Here is a 19,790-nt window from a genome sequence, read left to right on the forward strand (position 1 = left end):
AAGGATGTGAGAATATTTGATTTCTTTTAGTCCCTATTAGTAATAGATTAATTATCGTTATAGATAACTACTTTTGACTTTTGCAGATCAAGCCATCTCAGAATGTAACTCCCGATTTTATCGCAAACCTTCGTGAGAAATTCATTAAGATAAAAAAACTGAGAGAAGCGGCGCTGCTAGCAAACGTTTTACTTCTATCAGTTTCACATGAAACCTCAATGGATTTGCAGGAGAAATACAAGGTACTTTTCAAACCCAATTCGTTACTTAAAAAGTGAAACAAAACTAGTTCATTCTGATAGTATCCGAAAAGCAAAGAGTTTGCCAAGGGCCAAACGTGCAAAAAAATGAGAAGACATTTATATGAAGAAAATAATAACAATAAATAAATCAACTTTCGAAGAACAGACAAGTATAATACATTAAATATATCAACATACTTTTGAGAAAAATGGAGGCTTATGCGTTAAATATCTGATGTTTTTGCAGCGCGAGAATCGTTTCGTGCATTTTAAGCGTTGACTTTCAATAATTCTCTTGTTTCACCTTCCGTTCTGACGAATGAAGAATGCTGAGGAGAATGCTTTGAATAAATGTCAAAGGAATACTTACAACGTCTTGAAATTGAGGTTTGAAAATACATTTCATGGGCAGAAATCACCAAATATTCCTTTTTTTCTGCTTAGACGTTTTCGGTGATTTGATGCAGTTAGATCAATCATGCCCTTGCAAATCATTTGATGGGTTTTAATTGGCAATGTCAAAGGGAAACCTGATACGTTGAGTCTAAATATGCCTTTAGATCTATATCTTTGGAACGAGCCTCACATGGGGGATACAGTCTGGTTGCCTATTTCTTTACTGGTTTAAATAACTTTAAGCTAATATCTTTATGGTTGTTTAAGGTGATGAACGACATCCTTGATAAAATTTCGCCCTTGGAAACGAAAACTGTCTTCGACCTGCTTCAAAAATCATCAGTTATCGGCTCTGCTCTTCAGGTTCTGGAGAAAGTGCCCCATCAGTTTTTGGTAAGTTAATTACGTAATATTGTTTGGGGCTGGAATAGCGTTGACGGTTACGTCAAGTTTTCATACCGTGAAACTATTTGACCAGAAAAGCTCAAGAAAAACAGCAATAACAACAACAGCAAAGACGAAGAAAACGGAAATGAACAAACATAAAAACAAGCAACTATTGCGTTATCAAATGAACCAACCTATAGATTTGTACATACTTTAACTAATTAGCCACAAATTATCTCTAGGACGGTCATAGGAAAGAAATCTGAAAGCAAGCATTTTTAGCTTCATTTAAATTCATTTGCACTCCACAGAATTTCTCCTTATCTGCTATCAGTTCAATGACGTCACGACTATGGTCTCTTTCCCAGAAACAAGACGTAGCAGACATAACACTGACAAAGCAATCAGCAGAAAACTTGGCTTCATGTCTTAATAGCGTGTTGAAGGCAGCAGCAGTGATTGTATCAGAAAACTTCAAATCAAGTTTTCAACAACTGGTACTGTAATGTACATTAGTCTATATTCATTGGAAATGGTCCATTGATGATTCTTGTAAACTTAACCGTTACTCCCTTCTTCATTCATATTTGGGACCTTTTAAGGTTTGTTTGTATGATTGTTTGTTTTAAGCTTGCGAAAATCCATAGTTTGCTTAAATTATATGGTTATTTATGAAATTTCTACAGGGTAAACTACTGGTGAAGATTTCAATGAAGATCCTCGAGAAAGTTGCAGACTCAGTGTTGGCCTTGACAGTACCTGATGAAAGCTCGATATCATTCACGGCAGGACAACTATCCATGACACTCGGAAGATACAGCCTTCATAGACTTTCAGGACTGAAAATAAAAGCAGGAAAAGGCCGGTTTATCTTACCGTCTAAAAGCCAATTGTTACTCTCTGGAGTAAACAAAACAAGTTTTGTAAATGTTCAGGTAAGTATTCCTACCCTTCAGGTAAATTTCAATCCAAGTTTTTTTTTGCAGATACCGACACCAGTCAAGTTAAAATAGCACTTTATATACCTTAAAGGTTGCTTATTACCTTCAGCAATCATATTTCTTGTTCTGCTTTTGACGTGTTCAACTGTGGCACATGGGCAGCAAAAAAGAATCGAGTCATGTGACCGAAGCGGCCACATGAATGTTATTTATTTTTCGTTATTTTTCAACTATATTTTCAGTTTATTTTGATCGCAACTTATAATAACTTATGATTAATAGTAAGACAGAGTACCATGTTTACGTGTTCAATTATAGCAGTCCACAGAACAAACAAGCAAAATTCTTAATTATTCTTCTTTTAGATGCTCTCATTTTCTTTCAATCCTTACACTTGGGACGCCACAAAGGAGCGAGTTGGTTCTGATGTTGTGACCCTGCACTTGAAAAACAACGACAGCGAGCTTATTAAAGTATCAAATCTTACGGAAGACATTGTTATCGTTACGCCTCTAAACTTCAGAAAATCTCTGCTTCAGAAAAGTCATGGTATTTCACAAAGAAAGATGATTTACGTTTCCACGAGGTAAACGTCAAATATGAAAACACCCTGTTGATGCTGGATATCAAACCTCAAGATCCAACCGTACATCTGTTTGTCTATATGAGTTTTGGTCAGCGACCGACAACTCAAAACTACGACCTCAATGCTACTATCTCTTATGACAAAAAGTGTGTATGGATGATAAGCGCACATGACAAAAGTGACGGGCAACCGGTCTGCTCCGTGAATCCACGTGCGCCGATACAAGTTCTGGCTGAGCGTCCTGGGAAATACTATCTCGGCTTAAAAAATTACAATGCCGCAGTGAACTTATCTCACACAAGGGTGAAAAGATCTTGTCTTGGTGGAAGGCGAAGGAAGCGCTCCTGCGTCGAAGTCAAAGATCCACCACCTGCCCCGCCCCAGAGTGAAAATGTCCCTGTGATGCCAGTTTATGATTCCACAACAGACCAGAACTACACTCTGAAGGTGACCTTGGGTAGTTGTGTTTACTGGTCAGAAACATGTGACAAGTGGATATCATCTGGTTGTCGAGTAAGTGAAAATTAAATAACGCTTTTCAGCGCAATCTTTTTTATCTAATTTGGAATCGTATTCAACACTATTCAGATAATTTGAGCTTTCCCGAGTTATGTTTGCAAAAGTGCTGTGGTATTATAATAATTTTCACTCATTAAGCTTATCATTTAATTCCGGCTAATCTTTGATTAGAGACCATTTTCAGACGACAGTCGAATCGATTCGATAGCCAACTGAGGCAAAGAAGCGCCTTAAAACAAAAAAGATACAGTGTGATTTATGGTGAAAGCCAAAATGATAATTTTTATCATTAACATCTTGCATTTATGATTTCAGGTTTTAGCAGAATTAGATGGATTTTTAAGCTGTAGCTGTAGCCACTTGACATCATTTGGGGGAAGTCTTTTAGTGGAACCGAATCCCATTGACTTCGACAAGGTCTTAGTCGAGTTTCAGCAGTTATCAGAAACTGGAAATATCGCAGTAATTGTGGTTATTGCGGTGATTTTATTATGTTATGTGACTGTGCTTGTTATCGTAAGGAAATTCGACGAGGAAGACGCGAAAAATGTGAGTGTCGAGCGAGATTTTGCTTAGGACTGTTGTTTTAACGGAGCATGGTCTCCAGCATGACCATTTCACTCCTATGATTTTGTTCTTAAATCTCCCTCCAGTTGCTATACAATTTGTTTGTAAATAAGTCATGACAATTTGCCAATAGATCAAGATAACAAAATCTACCTGATAATTTTGAGTATTCTCATGACCTGTTACCTGGATAATGTACGGATATTTTTGGGAGAAGTTGCATGTTGGTCACCCCTGGGAGTTAGAGTGTTGAGAAAATAAAAAGGTTTTAAAAAAATGAAGTGACAGCCTTTTTTTTTTTTGGACTGGAACCAAAACAGCGAATTAAGAATATAAACCAGCTAGCCATGTAATTCATGCTTTATCGTGTTTTTTTTAGAAGGAATTACCGATCCAACTTCCATCAACCTCAAGCAGTGCCTATGAATATAATATAGTGATTACAACAGGGGTTTGGAAAAACTCAGGCACGACTGCTCATGTTGCTTTGGAGATTTATGGTTCTGATGGAAAGAGTGGCATTCTTCAGCTTAGCCAAGAAGAGCCTGATGCAGTGAATACGTTATTCTCACGAGGTAATTCAAATGTTTTTGTACTTTATGTTAACAAATCACTTGGTGCGATTCAAGGAGTGCAGATTGGACATGATAATTTTGGAGATAATCCCTCGTGGTACCTAGAAGAAATCCTAATTCGGGACGTACAATCCAAGCAGTCGTGGAAATTCATAGCCAGTCAGTGGTTTGCTCTTGAGCGCGGAGATGGGCGCATCGAGCGAGTAATCGACCAGACCTCAAATCATTTGGATTTTGGCAATGAAGTTGCAAGACGTTGGCGAAGAGGACTCGCGGAGTGGCATATTTGGATTTCAGTAGCAGCCAAGCTGAGAAAAAGCCACTTTACAAGAGTACAGCGGCTTTCTTGCTGCCTCTCAGTGCTTTTGACATCTATGTTTGCTAACGCGATGTTCTACAAGTTAGAGGGCAAATATGAACAGCCTATCCAATTCGGACCGCTGAAAATGTCGTGGAGACAAGTGGTAACTGGAATTGAAAGCGCGCTTGTTGTGACACCCATAAACGTTGTCATAGTGATTCTGTTTCAGAAAGGAGCTGAAAAGTCTGCGACGAACAATGACTGTTGTCTTAAAGGTGCCCTGATCTCTGGTATCGCTTGGTGTTTGTTGTTTTTTTCTTGTAGTGTTTCGGCTGCGTTTTCAATTTTCTACAGTCTAATTTGGAAAAAGAGTGTCAGTGAGCAGTGGCTGTCTTCAATGCTTATCTCATTCGCGCAGGATGTAACAATCAAGGAACCAGTAAAGGTATTCTTCACAGCTTTAACATTTGCGGCCATTTTAAAGATAAAGGCGAAGAAATCAAAAGTACACGCCTGCGAAAACCCTCAACAAGTTAAAACTGGGTACTATGAGAGACATTTTTGGACACTGCAATTATCAGATGTGGAAGAGATGAGGAGACGACAAGCTAAGAAACAGAACGTGACACGTTATTTCACAGAGTTGGGTTTATACTTGGTCTTCCTTTTCTTGCTTATGGCAGTGTGCTATGGAAACAGAAATGACCATCGGTACTTCATGACGAAATCGTTCCAGGATGGACTACCAAACTTTGGCAAAGTGAGTAAACATTATTTGATTATGATAAATCCATTGCTGAAATTCGCGTGTTTAATTTATCTTACGACTTTTCGTTCCCACGGAGATCCAAAATCAAATATATGAAGTAAAAATTTTACTTTGCCGGCCTCTTCAAGAACTGACTAAGGCATTTTCTGCTTTTGTGATGGATATTTTGAGTAGGAATATCCCTTTAAAACAGGGTACCAGAGATATGTTAGTGCACGAGACCCAAATTTAGGACTGGAAAGAAATTCCAAGCAATAGATGTATAATCCCATGAAGACATTGGCATTCAATTCTGCTATAGGAGAAGAGCCAGAAAGCGGCAAACATAACATTTGAGGAGATGGGTGCAATAAAAATAAGCAAGAGAGAATAATAGTCTAAGACACCCCCATAAATAGTAACTCGCTTGCTTCACTCAAACTTCTGCTCGTCTATCCATACAGCTATACTTTAAAAAAAATTATATATATATATATATAGGAAGCCTATGTTTCGGTTTTTCCGTATTACAGTGTTTGATACATGGAAGTACAGCGTGATATAAATTGAGCTAGGGGAAAAAAACAGAGACCAAGGTTTTTCTCGACAAGCCTGTTTCGTGATTAGATCATTCTTCAGGGGATTTTAATGGAAAGAATATTTGTAACCATCGAAGATATACTATAAAATTTGCATAATAAATGTGGCGGTAAATTTAAGTGCTTTGTTCAGCTGTTGCGCAGTAACGCTTTGTTTCTGTGAAGGTATGAAGACACGGGTTCATTACCCTTGTTAACTGATGACAATTTAATTAACAATTCATTTATATATATATATATATATATATATATATATATATATATATGTATTTATTTATTTATTTATTTAACCCAATGATCTTGTACTAATTCAGGTGACAAACAATACAATGTACTGGAGCTGGTTAGAGCGTGTTTTCATCCCAGATGTGTTTTCCGGCAGATGGTACAACGGTCAAAGGGATGAGCAAACAATTTATATTGGTAATAAACACTCTCTTCTCGTCGGAATGGCTCGAGTAAGGCAACTCAGAGTGAAAGCGAGTAAGTTTTTTTTCCATTTTTATTCCTCTTTGCATTTCAGTGAAAGGCTATTTACCCACACACGTCATTTCACATATTATAGTTATACATATATAATTTTGCCTGATAGAGAAGCAATCGGTGCACAAACTTAATTATAGAGTTAAACAATAGCTTATTGAAATTCTTAAAGAAAAAATATTGAACATGCACTGGTTACAATTTTCTCGATTCCTGACCATTCTGACAATTATCTAGACGAGTGTTTAGGTAGGAGCGTTTTATTATGAACGTTGATTAAATTTAGGTTTTGATGACGGCGCTCCTTTCCTCCGAAAGCAAATGCTACTTTGAAGGCTTCTAATAATTATCCATAACAAGAGATGTCCATATTTGTTAAAAGTACGAAATGTGTCATCCCTGAGTGAAATGAATACCAAAAAAGACTTCCTAATCATGATCTTTTGTTCCAACTTTCAGCGCAATGTAAAGTCCTAAACTATATGGAAACATCGTTCCAAGAATGTTTCAGAGGATACTCGACAAAGAACGAAGACAAGACCGCCTACAACAAACCAGGCTGGAGGCCTGTCCACAATGCTGCGAGGAATGACGAGTTATTACAACTTTGCCCAAAGCCATGGCGATATCAACATACCGAGGAAACCGACACTACACCCAGGTGGGGACATTTCTCCTTTTATGATGGAGGAGGATTTGTAGCAGACCTCGGTTATAATAACCATACGGGGTTCAGCATAGTAACAAATTTACAAAACAACGGTTGGCTTGACAGGCAAACCAGAGTTGTCCTGGCAGAGTTTTCCACATTCAATCCGTCGGTGAATATTTTAAGTGTTACCACATACTTCTATGAAGTTCATGCATCTGGACTGAGAGCAGCCTCCGTGCAAATTCGTGTTCTTTCACTTGATTCTACGGGCACACCCTCGCATCAGTTTTATTTGATTTGCTTGTTCCTGTACATTGTATTCGTTTTTCTGTATTTCGGAGGGGAAATTTTCAGACTTTATAGTCATCGTTCTCAATATTTCAAGTCTATCTGGAATTGGATCGAGATATTTCAAATTGTTTTTTCTCTGATTTCCGTGGTGATGTACATAATACGACAAAGTAAAACCATTTCAACCATGGGCAAACTGCGTAAAAACATTTACGGAAATGTAAGTTTCCAAGAAGCTATCACTTGCCAAGAAGTGGAAAATGTGGTACTTGGAATTCTTACTTTCATCGTTACCACCAAGTTATTGCGAATCATTCGCTTCAACAACTATGTTGCTCTATTCTCCGCAACATTGAAGATATCTGCACGATCTTTGTTATCCTTTAGCATCGTTTTATCCATTTTCTTTGTGGCATTTTTGCACTTTGGTGTCTTAGTATTTGGCTGTGTATCTGAGCGCTACTCTTCGGTGCTAAAAGGAGCCTATTTCCAACTCGAGCTAACTCTTGGTCGAGTGAAAGCTAGACCAATCAATGAATTAGCACAGGCCGACACCATATACGCCAAAATATTCGCCTTCTTAATTCTCTTCACTCTCACTATTCTCTGTATGAACTTCTTTATTGGCATAATCAACGATGCTCTTTTGGATGCTAAGAACTTTGTGAGCGAAAGTGAGCTGTATGATCTTATCGATGAGAACCATTGCTCGAGCTCAAAAGAAAGAAAAGAGTTTTTTGATGCAATCAGTAACAAGTTGAAACAGTCGAGAACCTCTAAAACGTCAGCAGAAGTGAAGGACAAAGAATCTGGAAACATTGGCGTGGACCCCACGAACAATTCTAATCTGAACTTTGATTTAATAAATCAAGCTATCAAAGCCTGGAGGAAGAAAAGATCCGGAGAAACAATAGATAAACAGCAATGTAGCACAAGAAGACAAGCATTGTTCGACAAGATAAGCAACATGTTAAAATCTCTGAAAGGTGAAAGCAATGACGACTGCAGCAAACGTAGAGAAAAAAAGAAAGTAAGATTTCAAGAGGACGTCGTCGAGTCTTCCCTCCGTAAATTACGTAAGAGAGAACATGACTTGTTACAGCGGCTGGAGAGTATTGTTTCAGGGTTCACAGCAGAAGACGAAGAATTCGATTATTTATTAATAACAGCAGAGGTCTATCTCTACTAAGTAGAGAGAGTAAAAAGAAAAGATGAAAGGAAGTAAAATACGTCATCGAAATCACTGTAAAAAAACAGATCGTTAAGCATAAATCATCTGGAACACACAAGGAAATAGCAGGAATTCCCCAGCGTTTCGTAGCATTGTGGCAAATAACAAAAAGAGGATAAAAACTTAGAAAGTCATTTTTTTTTTTACATTTTTTTATAGCTGATCTCAAAGGAAGAAACTGTATACAATTTTTCTTTGGAGCCTATTGATTGTTTATAAGTATGGCTCGTATTCAACGGCAAAAAATATGAACTGCTTCATATCATTTAAAATAGAGTTACGCGAAGGAAGTTAAGTATTGTTATGTCATACAATCCGTCTGTTTTATATCTTCTGCTGCAAAAAGATGGAACGATTTAGACGAATATGTTCGAGCCTCAATGACTTTAAAGGTTTGAAAATTGTATTTGAGACTATAGATCATTTTACTGTTTAGCAACAAGTAGCCTTCACTTATCTTATTTAATATATTTGAGTGGTTTCATTTATTGAAATATAATTATGAAATTGAATTAGTGTTTTCCATGAATAAGACTTACCTATTTACTCACCTAGACAGCTTCTTTGTTTGGAGAAATTAGCACTGCTATGCTACTCTAAAATTTCCAACAGAAATAAAGTTATGTATGTATGTATGTAGGATTAAAATTCTGCTGGTATCGAGCGTATTGACTCACTCCATTGGTGACGACTGATCCCCCAACTGTGCCCCCTTCAAACCATGGGATCCCCCCTCCCGCCAGACAATTGATAATGACTGATCTCAATAAAAAGCATTTCACGCGTGCTCCAAAAATTAATTGATTTTATTGATGTCAACAAAGGGCTCAAACGCAGTGGGCCGCGACCATGGCCAAACCCTTCACGTCCGCGTGGTAAGCTAGATGGCGATTCCTGCATAAGTGATAGCTTCTCAGTCACATTTTTTCCAATTAGCTTTTGCAAGCACGTTCTTGGTTGTCAGGTACGCGTAAAACCAACTGAAACTTGTTCATTCGGGGGGTTTGCTGGTTAAACCGCTTAGTGATGTCTAAAACTGCCCCTTATTAGTTTTATATCTTTGTGTCAAGCTTTATTGGGCAAGATCAAAACGGAAAAAAATATACAAACCTAAATAATTAAAACCCTAAAAGAGTGTGCATGAACGGGACACTCAGACCAATGCGGGGTGCCTGCCGTAGGAAAATATATACGGAAAATTAAACACCAATTGTAGTGAGAGGAGAAACTAACTGTGGAGCAATTTAATTGTTCAAAATGAGAAAGTTGAGAACGATGGCAGAAGCCAAAGATGAAAATGGCAGCGAAGCTCTCTCTATTGGAATTTAATCTCCCTGAATATGCAAAATCTTTTGTCAATGTGCTCACACATGGCGAGTAGAGAAATTCTTGTCAAGTTTCTACTACTTAACTTTTATTAGAAATGACTTATTGGAATGCTATTGAATGTTGCTCACTCTCTGAGCCAATAAGAAATCAAAAACAGAGGGCCGGTTATCAACACGAGGTCTAATCCAAAGCGCTGTTTTACGCAAGCAGTGGGTTTGAAGTATCATTTATAAAAGGGTTAGCTTTAAGCCCTCTTGACATTGTTCACAGAAACATACGTTCAGAAAAGAGATTCAGCTATATTCAAGATAGCTTAGAACGCGGTTTTGTTAAACAACGGCTAAACTTTGTTTTATTAACCTCCCAGAGACGTTAACTATAACTTTGATATAATCTTATCCTCGCAGCTACTTAAGTGCCACTAAGCACACAGGGAACAAAACAGTTTCGAGACCTCAGGTGTAACATGTTATTTTTAAAGAAATGAAAGTCCCTTCTTCAACCTTAAGTTATTGTCGAAGAGCCAGGCTTTGTTATTTGAGAACGTTATCCAGATAATGAAGTTTTTTCAGGCCTTTAGAGCAGGGTCAGTCATTTTCTCATCGTTTCGTGCAGATAAACACAGCCCATATTATCCCACCGATTCCAGGTACGAAAGCTAGAGAAGCAGCTTTAATGTACACGATCATCCAGTCTGCCTAACTGAAGACCTTGGACCTTGGATTATTTTAGCACCAAAGGCAAGCTAATGCAAGTTTTTTTGTATTCATTTTTTAAATTGAGTTATAAGGTACAGATTTCAATTGCGATGCAAAGTGAGGTGGTAGCAGTTTTTTTTTTTTGAGAAGAGAAAAGAAGATGGTGCGAAATTTAAGAAATCTCCATGATTACGGCTGAGGAAAAATTTCTGGGGTATCAAGATGCTATATATGCATTTTGGACCGACAACCTTAGGTTGGCGGGGAAGGGCAAAACAGACGAGGTGAGCTAACCTTTTTCCTTTTGACCGGACGATCTGTCGATTTTGTAACCTGATGTTGACTCAGTTCTTGTCGCAGGAAGTTGCTATACCGTAGATGTTATCAAGTAATTGTTTTATCTGCCGTAGTTGACCAGCCCTCGGCTGCTATTTCCGTCAGGAAATAGTCATTATCACTGGCTTGGCTTGCGTGTTCTTTGATTAGATATATTTAAGAGGTTTTATTCGGTTAGCTCAACTCAAGTGTAGATTCTACTGCGCTAAATTCTACTCGGGATTGGGCCATAGTTTCTCTCTACACTGCGACTCATCCATTCTATCAAGTCAAATTCAGTAGGTGAGCAAACCAAGTAAGTAACCGATTCCTTGTTTTCAGGCTTAGTTCTCGGGCTTTTCCTTTTGTTATTCGCTTCCGTTAAGTCTCACTTTATTACCTATCACATGGCCTATATCGTTACTAAATCAGTTGGTTAGTTTTTTTGTTTTGTTTTGTTTTTTTATATGCTCTGAATCGCGCTTGATTAGGTCCATATGTCTAATATAAGGTTATTTATCATAAGGCTATCGTCCGTGTTAAACGCCGTGAAGCTAACTTGATGTTTGCCTCTCCTGATGAGGGCTCAGCACTTGTCTGGCAAATCAATTCCCATTAAGCGAACAAGCAATATCACACGAGGGAGAGCGCAGCATCGACCAATGCATTTGCGCTACCCAAAAGCTGTGAAGTTCTTGGCCTTAGTTCCCGCTCAAGGTTTGACATCATTAGATGTTCTGCTGTTCAACCTGCAGGTGGCAGATAGTAGTTGCAGAATCTTCTGGTGAAGAAGCAACTGCGGATAAATCTGCGCAAGTAATTAAGTTAGTTTTAAGTGCCTTTCCTCGTTCCACATAACAGCCTAAACAAAAGTGACAACAGCAACGTTGAGAACAAAAGCAAAAGAAAGAGGCCGATTACAATCAGCCATCTTGGCCAAACAAGCTTCAATTGCTTGATGAAATATTCATTACGTGGGCAATATGTTTTTCAGGTAATCATACCTACACGGGAATAATAATTATTTATGTACGAGATATGTGCTTCTTATCCACTCGGTTAGCCAGCCGTGTTTTTACTGAAATTTTTCTTTTTTTAAAGCTTTTTAGAAAGGTTACTAGGTAGGTGTCATAGTACATTCAATAACCTCTTTATATATTTTTTTAGTTTTAGGTAAAAAGTGAGTATCTTATCATATCATTCCCGAGGACAGTCATACTGACTTCCATTAAAACAGTACAATCCTCATGGAGAGGAAAACCGCAGAAAACCATCAATGAAACAACAGAAATATTTCCTGGATTATCAATCAATCCGTTTTATATTTTCTCAAGTGTTCTTGGTAGATGAATCTGAGGTCATGTTTTCAATTTTTTACCTGATTCTTCTCTAACTTAAGTAGGAGACAGCAGGACCTGATACAACAGCTGGAGATTATTGTCTCGTGATTCTCAGAGGAAGAATTAAAAATAAATAACTATTAGACTAAGAGAGAATAAAACGATATGTAAAGGGAAGTAAAGCACTTTTTCAAAGATTACAGGAGAAAACAGATAATTTAGTATTATCAACTGAGATGATACCGTAAAGGGTTTCAAAGCTGCAGTTTCGAGCGTTAGTCCTTCGTCATCCCTGCTTAGTTACTGACTTACAAAGTTGCTTTCCACGGATAAACTAACACCACCATGCTATCCGGAAATTCTAACGGACATAAAGTTATGTACACAGTATTTAGGCATATTGCTGGTCTTACTCTACCGACTCCCCTCCCCTCTTATGCCTGTCCCCTCAAAGTTTCCATGAGATAGACACTGGAAGAGACGATAAGAATAATGGAGGAGGTGTAGTTTGGGGTATTTCAAGATCTTATTTTCATTTCTATATGATTCACAATGTTTTGACAGTCTGCGAAACAGCTTTTAACAGCATTGACAAGGATCACAGGAACACAATACCAGATTAACATTGTCTTAGACTAATTTTAATCGATGCCAAAAGGAAAAAAAATCTCTTCAGATATATTGGCATTGATAGAAATAAACGTGCTTGTGTGGTGAGTTAGCGGTAATCCTTAATTATTTTAGAACTTAAAATACCGTCACCAGCCAATTCTCTAGACAGCTGATGCTCAGCTGCACTGAAAAGGTCTTAATCAGAAAAAGCGTGTTTGCCAATAATTTAGATCCGATGAGCAGTGAGATAAGTAGTTAGAACAATCATCAAAACGTTGACTGGTAAAAGGTCAAAAACTTATTTTCTTTGTAACGATGCTGCGTTGTTTTGAAGTCAGAATTAATGAATCAGTTATTATAACCCCTCCCTCCCCTAGTCTAATCTGACTAATCCCTGTTCCCATAACATTAACTGATCAGAGAATTCCTACCTCCCCTGGTTTATTCCCCATACATGTATTACAGGATCAGTCCCGCCGGTGAAGTTATTGCCATACGATATGAATGTTACCAATTACAACGAGCAGCTTCGTTTCTTTAATGGATAGATGGTAATTTCTTCCATTCGTGCAGTTGAACACATGGGGTACTCGATAAAGCTTCCGGTGGGAAAAATACTGATTGACATAAAACTTCTAACTTTAAACATTATTCTTGAACTAGTTTTATTGAAAACGTATTTATCAACTTATGATTACTTGCGCCATAAGAAAATGTAAACTAATATAGCTGTTTCAATAATAACTTGTTGTAGTGAATATCCTGTTTTGCTGAAGCGAAAAATTACTCTGCACCTGGTAGAAAAAGCCTTTAGCTTCATTGGTCCTTCTATAAAGAAAAAAAACTAGTGGTGACTTATGTCAGTGAGAAGCGCTCAAGTATTACCATGTGTCATATCACCTAATTCAAAAGAGTTTTAATACATTACACAATCTGTCGCGTTGGCTTTAAAGTTCCTATTAGGTCAAGAGCTATATAACATACGCATACTGGCATCTGCTGAAGGCAATTTCTGTATTTCATAAGCTTGAAGAATTGGGCGATAAAAGGGCTTTAATGCGGTAAAATGTTCACAGCTCTGTTTTTACACTCTGCGCTGAGTAAGTACAACTGAAGTTCTACTCATGTTGTGGTTATTCTATAGAAATGTTAAGTAAATAGTGACTGGTTAGACTTAAAAATTTCGGTATTGGAACATCCTGTGACCCCAAACGAAATCCAACCGGAAAGACAACGATACTACCGGTGGCTTCTATTGGTCTCTCTCATTCAAACTGAACTCTGGTAACGTGTCGGTTCTTAAGTTTTAAAATGCTTGAAAATAATAGAGGTAATGAAAATACACAAATAGATTAAAAAAGGAAGAGATATGTTTTAACTTGTTTACAAATGTAGTTTTAAGTTTTGTTAAGTTGCAAAAATGATTTCGAAACAGTTAACCACAGTAAAACAATTTTTGCGGTTTTAAAATTGAAATGGTAGCTATAATTCACGATTGTTGTGTTGACGTTTAGTGCAAAACCTTTCAAAAATATTATGAAGGGTTTCAGGGACATAATAGCATAGTTGCTTAACTTCTGAAGTTGTTGTGACAAGATGTCAACGGAGAAATACACAAAGACCACGTAAGATCTCTTTCACGAAAAAAAAAAACCAATTAAGTTCGTCGAATAAAACTTATTCAGACGTTTCGCTTGAACGATCTTGCACAAAAAGAAATGGGTGTTGCATTCGTGCTCGGTTTATAAACACGCTACATTTAAAAAAATAATTGTGGTAAACAGAATTTTGGACAGAGATGTTTTGAAATGATGAGCGACAGTTCAGCTTTTGATGGGTCTATCTTTTATTTCCCTTTTAATTAACTCCCTGCTTCCTCGACTTTTTTATCGGCCTCAGTTGTAGAATGCTATTCTCTAAACGGACGCCAAAACCTTGCAGATAGTCAACTGATGAATTCCACCCAAGTTAGGAAAAGAGAAAATAAAACATAGCAGAGTATTCATGCTTTTCATCGATCCCATGACAAATATGGCATCAGCCATCGATGTCAATAGTTTTGTTTTTCAAAGAACTCGCTGCGCATAGTTTTGAAATTATAAATCTACATCATGAAGAACAGATTGATCCAGTTTCACAGTTCCTCGTCGTTTCATTCATTGTCGCAAAATATACCTTTTTATCAATCCACTACTACGCCACGTAAGCCATATTTGGGCAGGAGAATATGCAAAATTTCCCACAGTATTGCATTATACAACAGCGCCATGATACGGACGGATGCGGAAAAAACAAAACGGTTGCACACAACAAACCGAAATTGTTGCTGTTGTCGTTTCTTTTTTGTTCATTTTTTCAAGCAACAAGTCTCTAAGCACATCAGAATATTTTCTGATGGTCATAAAGAACACTTTAATTGTTTCTCCACGGCACTCTCTTGACCTGGAATAATACCGCACAACTGCAAAACTTCCCAATCGAATAAGGTGCATTTATTTACAGTTATCTATGCCGAGAAGGGACAATTTTGAACTTTTGGAATTTGAATTTAATGTCTAATCCATACGTTTGACCTCCCGACAATGAAAATGACTGAATTATTCTCAAATGTCAGTGGCAGTTAAGGAAATTCAGGGAAAATCAAAGCTATGAGACACTAGTACTTGCTTTGCTCCAAGCATGTGAAGTCGTTGCTTAAAGCAATCAGAGCTCATCCCGTTTACTTCGAGGCACAGTTACAAACCGAGTCTAAGCCGGATAATTTTTTGGCATTTTCCACCGCAATTTCATATCATTTTCATATTAGTTTTGAACTTCAATTAGAAAAAAATAAAGCAAAGAGATAAATAACAGATTGTAGCTGTTTGTGTATTACTACCTTCGCTTCGTCGGTATGTGATTCTTGCCTGGTACCCTGGCTCCAGCAGCTCGTTCTAAATAATCTAGAAAAAACCTATTTTAGATCATTGACAAGATAGAGTCACCAGTATCGTTTCTGTTTCATTATATTTCTTGGGTTTGCGGCCGCGGACGCCTTAGATATTTTATGAGACTCCACGAAGTTGTAAAGGCCTCGCTTGTTGCCGATTCTTAATTATAAAGTTCCCTCCACCAACTGATGGAAAAGTGCATCGCGGTGGAATCAGCGAAACCTGAGGAACCATTATTTTGAAAAAAGAAAGCAGTTATAGCGAAATAAATACAATACCATGCCAACATCGCCTTAAGCTAATTTTAATAGATGCTAAAAGGAACAAAGTTCTCAGATCTATTGACATTAACTCAAATAAACGCGCTTTTATGGTGAGTTAGCAATAATCCTTGATTATTTTGGAAGCTAAGATACCGTCACCAGCCATTTCAATAAACAGTTGATGCATAGCAGCAGTGAAAAGGTTTTATTCTGAGAATGCGTGTTTGTCAAAAAATTTAACTGATAATAATGGAAATTGTAATTAGGAAATTAAAATACTTCGGTTAGAAAAATCATCAAAACGTTGGTTGTTAAAGGTCAAAATTCATTTTCTTTGTAACGATGCTGCATTGTTTTGAAGTCAGAATTAATGACGGAATCGGTTATTATTAATCGCTTGGGAAAGGGGGAGAATAAGGTAAATTTTATCCTAAATCTTCCACCCCCCCCCCCCCCCCCACCTTTAAACCCTCCAGACCGGTCTCTAACATTGACCTACAAAGATCACTTTTGGTCTCTTTGAAAGGAAATTTTTCACACATTTGCTTCCATTGCGCACCTTTCTTTGAGCGCTCGAGCTTCTCTCCATATTATTTGCGATTATATTCTTCCAATTACTATATAGACAAATATCGATGTTTTTGTGCTTCTCGCAGACTAAAAGAGATGCTGGATTCCCCTGCGTGTCGTTATAATACATGTAGCATTGTGGTAAATATTACTCCGACTGATTCCGGTTCCCATGACATTAATTGACCAGAGGACTCCTACTTCTCCTCGTTTATTCCACGCACATGTATTACAGGATCAGTCCCACCGGTGAAGTTAGTAACATACCATGTAAACGTTACCAATTACAACGATCAGCTCCATTTCTTTTATGGATAGATGGTAATTTCTTCCATCTGTGCAGCTGAGCAAATGAGACACTCGATAAAACTTTAGGATGGGCAAAATACTGATCTACAAAAGCAAACTAACTTAAAACATGATTCCTGCTCTAGTTTTCTTAAAAACGTATTTTATTAGTTTATTATTTCTAGGTTATGAGAAAATGTAAACTAATACAGCTATTTTGATAAAGTAAATTTCTTATTTTGATGAGGCGCACCATTACTCCGCACATGGCAGAAAAAGCCTTTACTCTCATTGGTCCTTTTATGAAGGAAAACAAATAGTGGTGGCTTCTTTCAGTGAGAAGCGATCGAGTATTATCACATGTCATATTACATCCTTTTGAAGAGTTTTAGTACGGTACACAATCTATCGCATTGGCGTTGTTTTCAAGCGAAGAACTATAAAACATAAGCATACTGGCATTTGCTGAGGGCAACTCCTGTGTATCATAAGATTGAAGAATTGGGCGATAAGTAGGCTTCCATCCGGAAAAAAGTTCACAGCCCTGTTTTTACACTCTGCCCTGAGTAAGTACAACTGAAGTTCTAATACATCGTGTGGTTATTCTATAAAAATGTTAAGTAAATATTGATTGGTTAGACATAAACATCTCGTTATTGGAAGACCCTGTAACCCCAAGCGAAATCCAACCGGTAATAGGATGATATTTTCGGTGGCCTCTATTGGGCTCCCTCATTCAAACAAACTGAACTCTGGTGACGTGTGTTCTCAAGTTTTATAATACTTGAAAATAACAAAGGTGATGAAAATAAACAAATAGATTAAAAAAGGAAGAGATATGTTTCAACTTTTTTTACAAATGTAGTTTTTAGTTTTGTTCAGATGCAAAATGATTTGGAAACAGTTGACCACAATAAAACAGTTTTTTTTCAAAATTAGAATGGTAGTTGTAATTCACGATTCTTGTCCTTAATTGACGTTTAGTGCAAAACCTTTCAGAAATATTATGAAGGGTTTCAGGAACATAATAGCATAGTTGCCTACCTTCAATTCTGAAGTTGGTGTGACATGATGTCACTCGAAAAATACACAAAAAAATTATGTAAGATCTCTTTCGCGAGAAACGAATTAAGTTCGTCGACTAAAACTTATTCGGACGTTTTGCTCGAACAATCTTGCACCAAAAGAAATGGGAGTTGCATTTGAGCTTATTATATAAACACGCTACATAAAAAACAATAACTGTGGTAAGCTGAAGGCAAGTTTGGACAAAGGTTTTTTAAAATGAATGCCGTCAGCGACAGTTCAGCTTTTGACGGGTCTACCTTTTATTTTCCTTTAAATTAACTCCCTGCTTCCTCGACTTTTTTATCGGCTTCAATTGTAGAATGTCATTCTCTAAACGGATGCCAAAACCCTGCAGACCGTTCATTAATAAATTCCACCCCAGTTAGAAAAAGAGAAAATGAAACATAGTGCTGTGTTCATGTTTTTCATCGATCTCGTGACATATATGGCATTAAACATCGATGTAAAAAGTTTTTTTTTCAAAGAATTCGGTACGCATAGTTTCAAAATTATAAATCTAGATAAAGAACAGATTTATTCAGTTTAAGAATTCCTCGCCGTTTAATTCATTGTTGCTAAACATACCTTTTTATCACTCCACTCCGCAATGATGTCTGTCAAGAATAGCCGAGCTTGACAAAGACACCCAGGAACTAGTAAAGGATAATAATTATATAAGTTAACGGTGGATGCCTTAACTTTCAGTCAAAAGAAAGAGTCCAGACAAAGAGCGGTCTCCTGATATAAATTAGTGTGAATTCAATTTTTCGTGCCCTCCTGGGTAGTGTATACCTGAGGATTAATTGTTAATCTCTTCTAAACCCTCTTGATACCTGAGGGTTATTTTTTAATCTCTTGCATATCCTCTTGGATAGTTACTTGGAATATCAAGATGAAATATTTTATGAATTCTCCCAACCTCCCTTGCGTTTCGATGATGCTATGTTAACAAGAAATAAAGTCTTCAATGGTGAAATTTTGATGCGTGGAATGGAAAGAATGATCTGCTTATAGGCACAAGATAGTCGAGACCGTTTGAAAGAAGACGCTTTTTTCATTGCTTATCAAATCGTTTTATTAAATGGCTGGGGAACGCAAATAAAGCGAGTGACCTGTCTGCAATAGCTATGTCCATTGCATGCAGGTCATCATCAAGAGGTGAAAAAATATATATTCTCGGTGTTTCGAAGGTTTTGATAAAAGCGATAGTAATCATTACGAAGGCAAAATTGCACTTACATGCCAAAACACCTTAATAACGTCGAAAGAGCTCTTCAAATTCACGATAAGGATATTTGTTTCACAAAATTGCTCAAACTGCACCTGCTTCATGTTAATTTTATATTTCTTTTCAGAATTTTTCTTATCTTTTCTTTTAGAAACCCTAGGGGTAGTCTGAAAGAGGTGGTTAATCGCGAAGACATATATCATTAGCTGTTAGTTATGAACCCGTCACTTTTTGGAGGAAACAGCCAATCAGAAAACTCTTTTGAACGTTCATGTGCGTTTTTAGACATAACAAACTACTACTGTCTACCATATTATGCGTGGCTCCACGAAGTATAGCATTAATACTTCGTTATTGCAAATGAGATAATGAAATATTAATGGAGGAAAGATTAAAAACCCACGTACCTAGAAGAGGAGAACATTAGCCCTCCAGTTTAAAGAGATTTTATCAAACAACAATTTTAACTACTATGCCCAATTTTTGATAGACGTAATAAAATTTTAGCGACTTCTATGATGTAAGTGCTCTAAAAAGACTTATTGTTTTCGTTTTTAAGCACCAAATAAGCAAAGAGTGGCATGGTCATTAATGATTTATAATTAACATGAATACTCACATGAATTTAACA

The 19,790-nt window shown here is 37.2% G+C and overlaps 3 protein-coding genes across 3 annotated transcripts in view; all 3 read left to right on the plus strand.

Annotated features, from left to right (window-relative positions):
• Nucleotides 1-19,790, plus strand: part of LOC149051802 (adhesion G protein-coupled receptor D1-like) — an 86,657-nt gene that overhangs the window by 46,196 nt on the left and 20,671 nt on the right. The gene's annotated exons all lie outside the window — the stretch shown is intronic.
• LOC149051805 (uncharacterized) lies at nucleotides 1,712-3,915 on the plus strand. Its single transcript, XM_089187496.1, has 3 exons — nucleotides 1,712-1,960; nucleotides 2,332-3,065; nucleotides 3,387-3,915. The coding sequence occupies exons 2-3, from the start codon at nucleotides 2,583-2,585 to the stop codon at nucleotides 3,645-3,647; spliced, it is 744 nt and encodes a 247-aa protein (XP_089043622.1). The 5' UTR covers nucleotides 1,712-1,960; nucleotides 2,332-2,582; the 3' UTR covers nucleotides 3,648-3,915.
• On the plus strand, nucleotides 4,024-9,165 carry LOC149051806 (polycystin-2-like protein 2). Its single transcript, XM_089199825.1, has 3 exons — nucleotides 4,024-5,274; nucleotides 6,176-6,344; nucleotides 6,804-9,165. The coding sequence occupies exons 1-3, from the start codon at nucleotides 4,588-4,590 to the stop codon at nucleotides 8,474-8,476; spliced, it is 2,529 nt and encodes an 842-aa protein (XP_089055951.1). The 5' UTR covers nucleotides 4,024-4,587; the 3' UTR covers nucleotides 8,477-9,165.

The sequence above is a fragment of the Pocillopora damicornis genome, chromosome 1 (assembly GCF_964200805.1).
Source record: "Pocillopora damicornis chromosome 1, jaPocDami1.2, whole genome shotgun sequence".
Classification (NCBI taxonomy): domain Eukaryota; kingdom Metazoa; phylum Cnidaria; class Anthozoa; order Scleractinia; family Pocilloporidae; genus Pocillopora; species Pocillopora damicornis.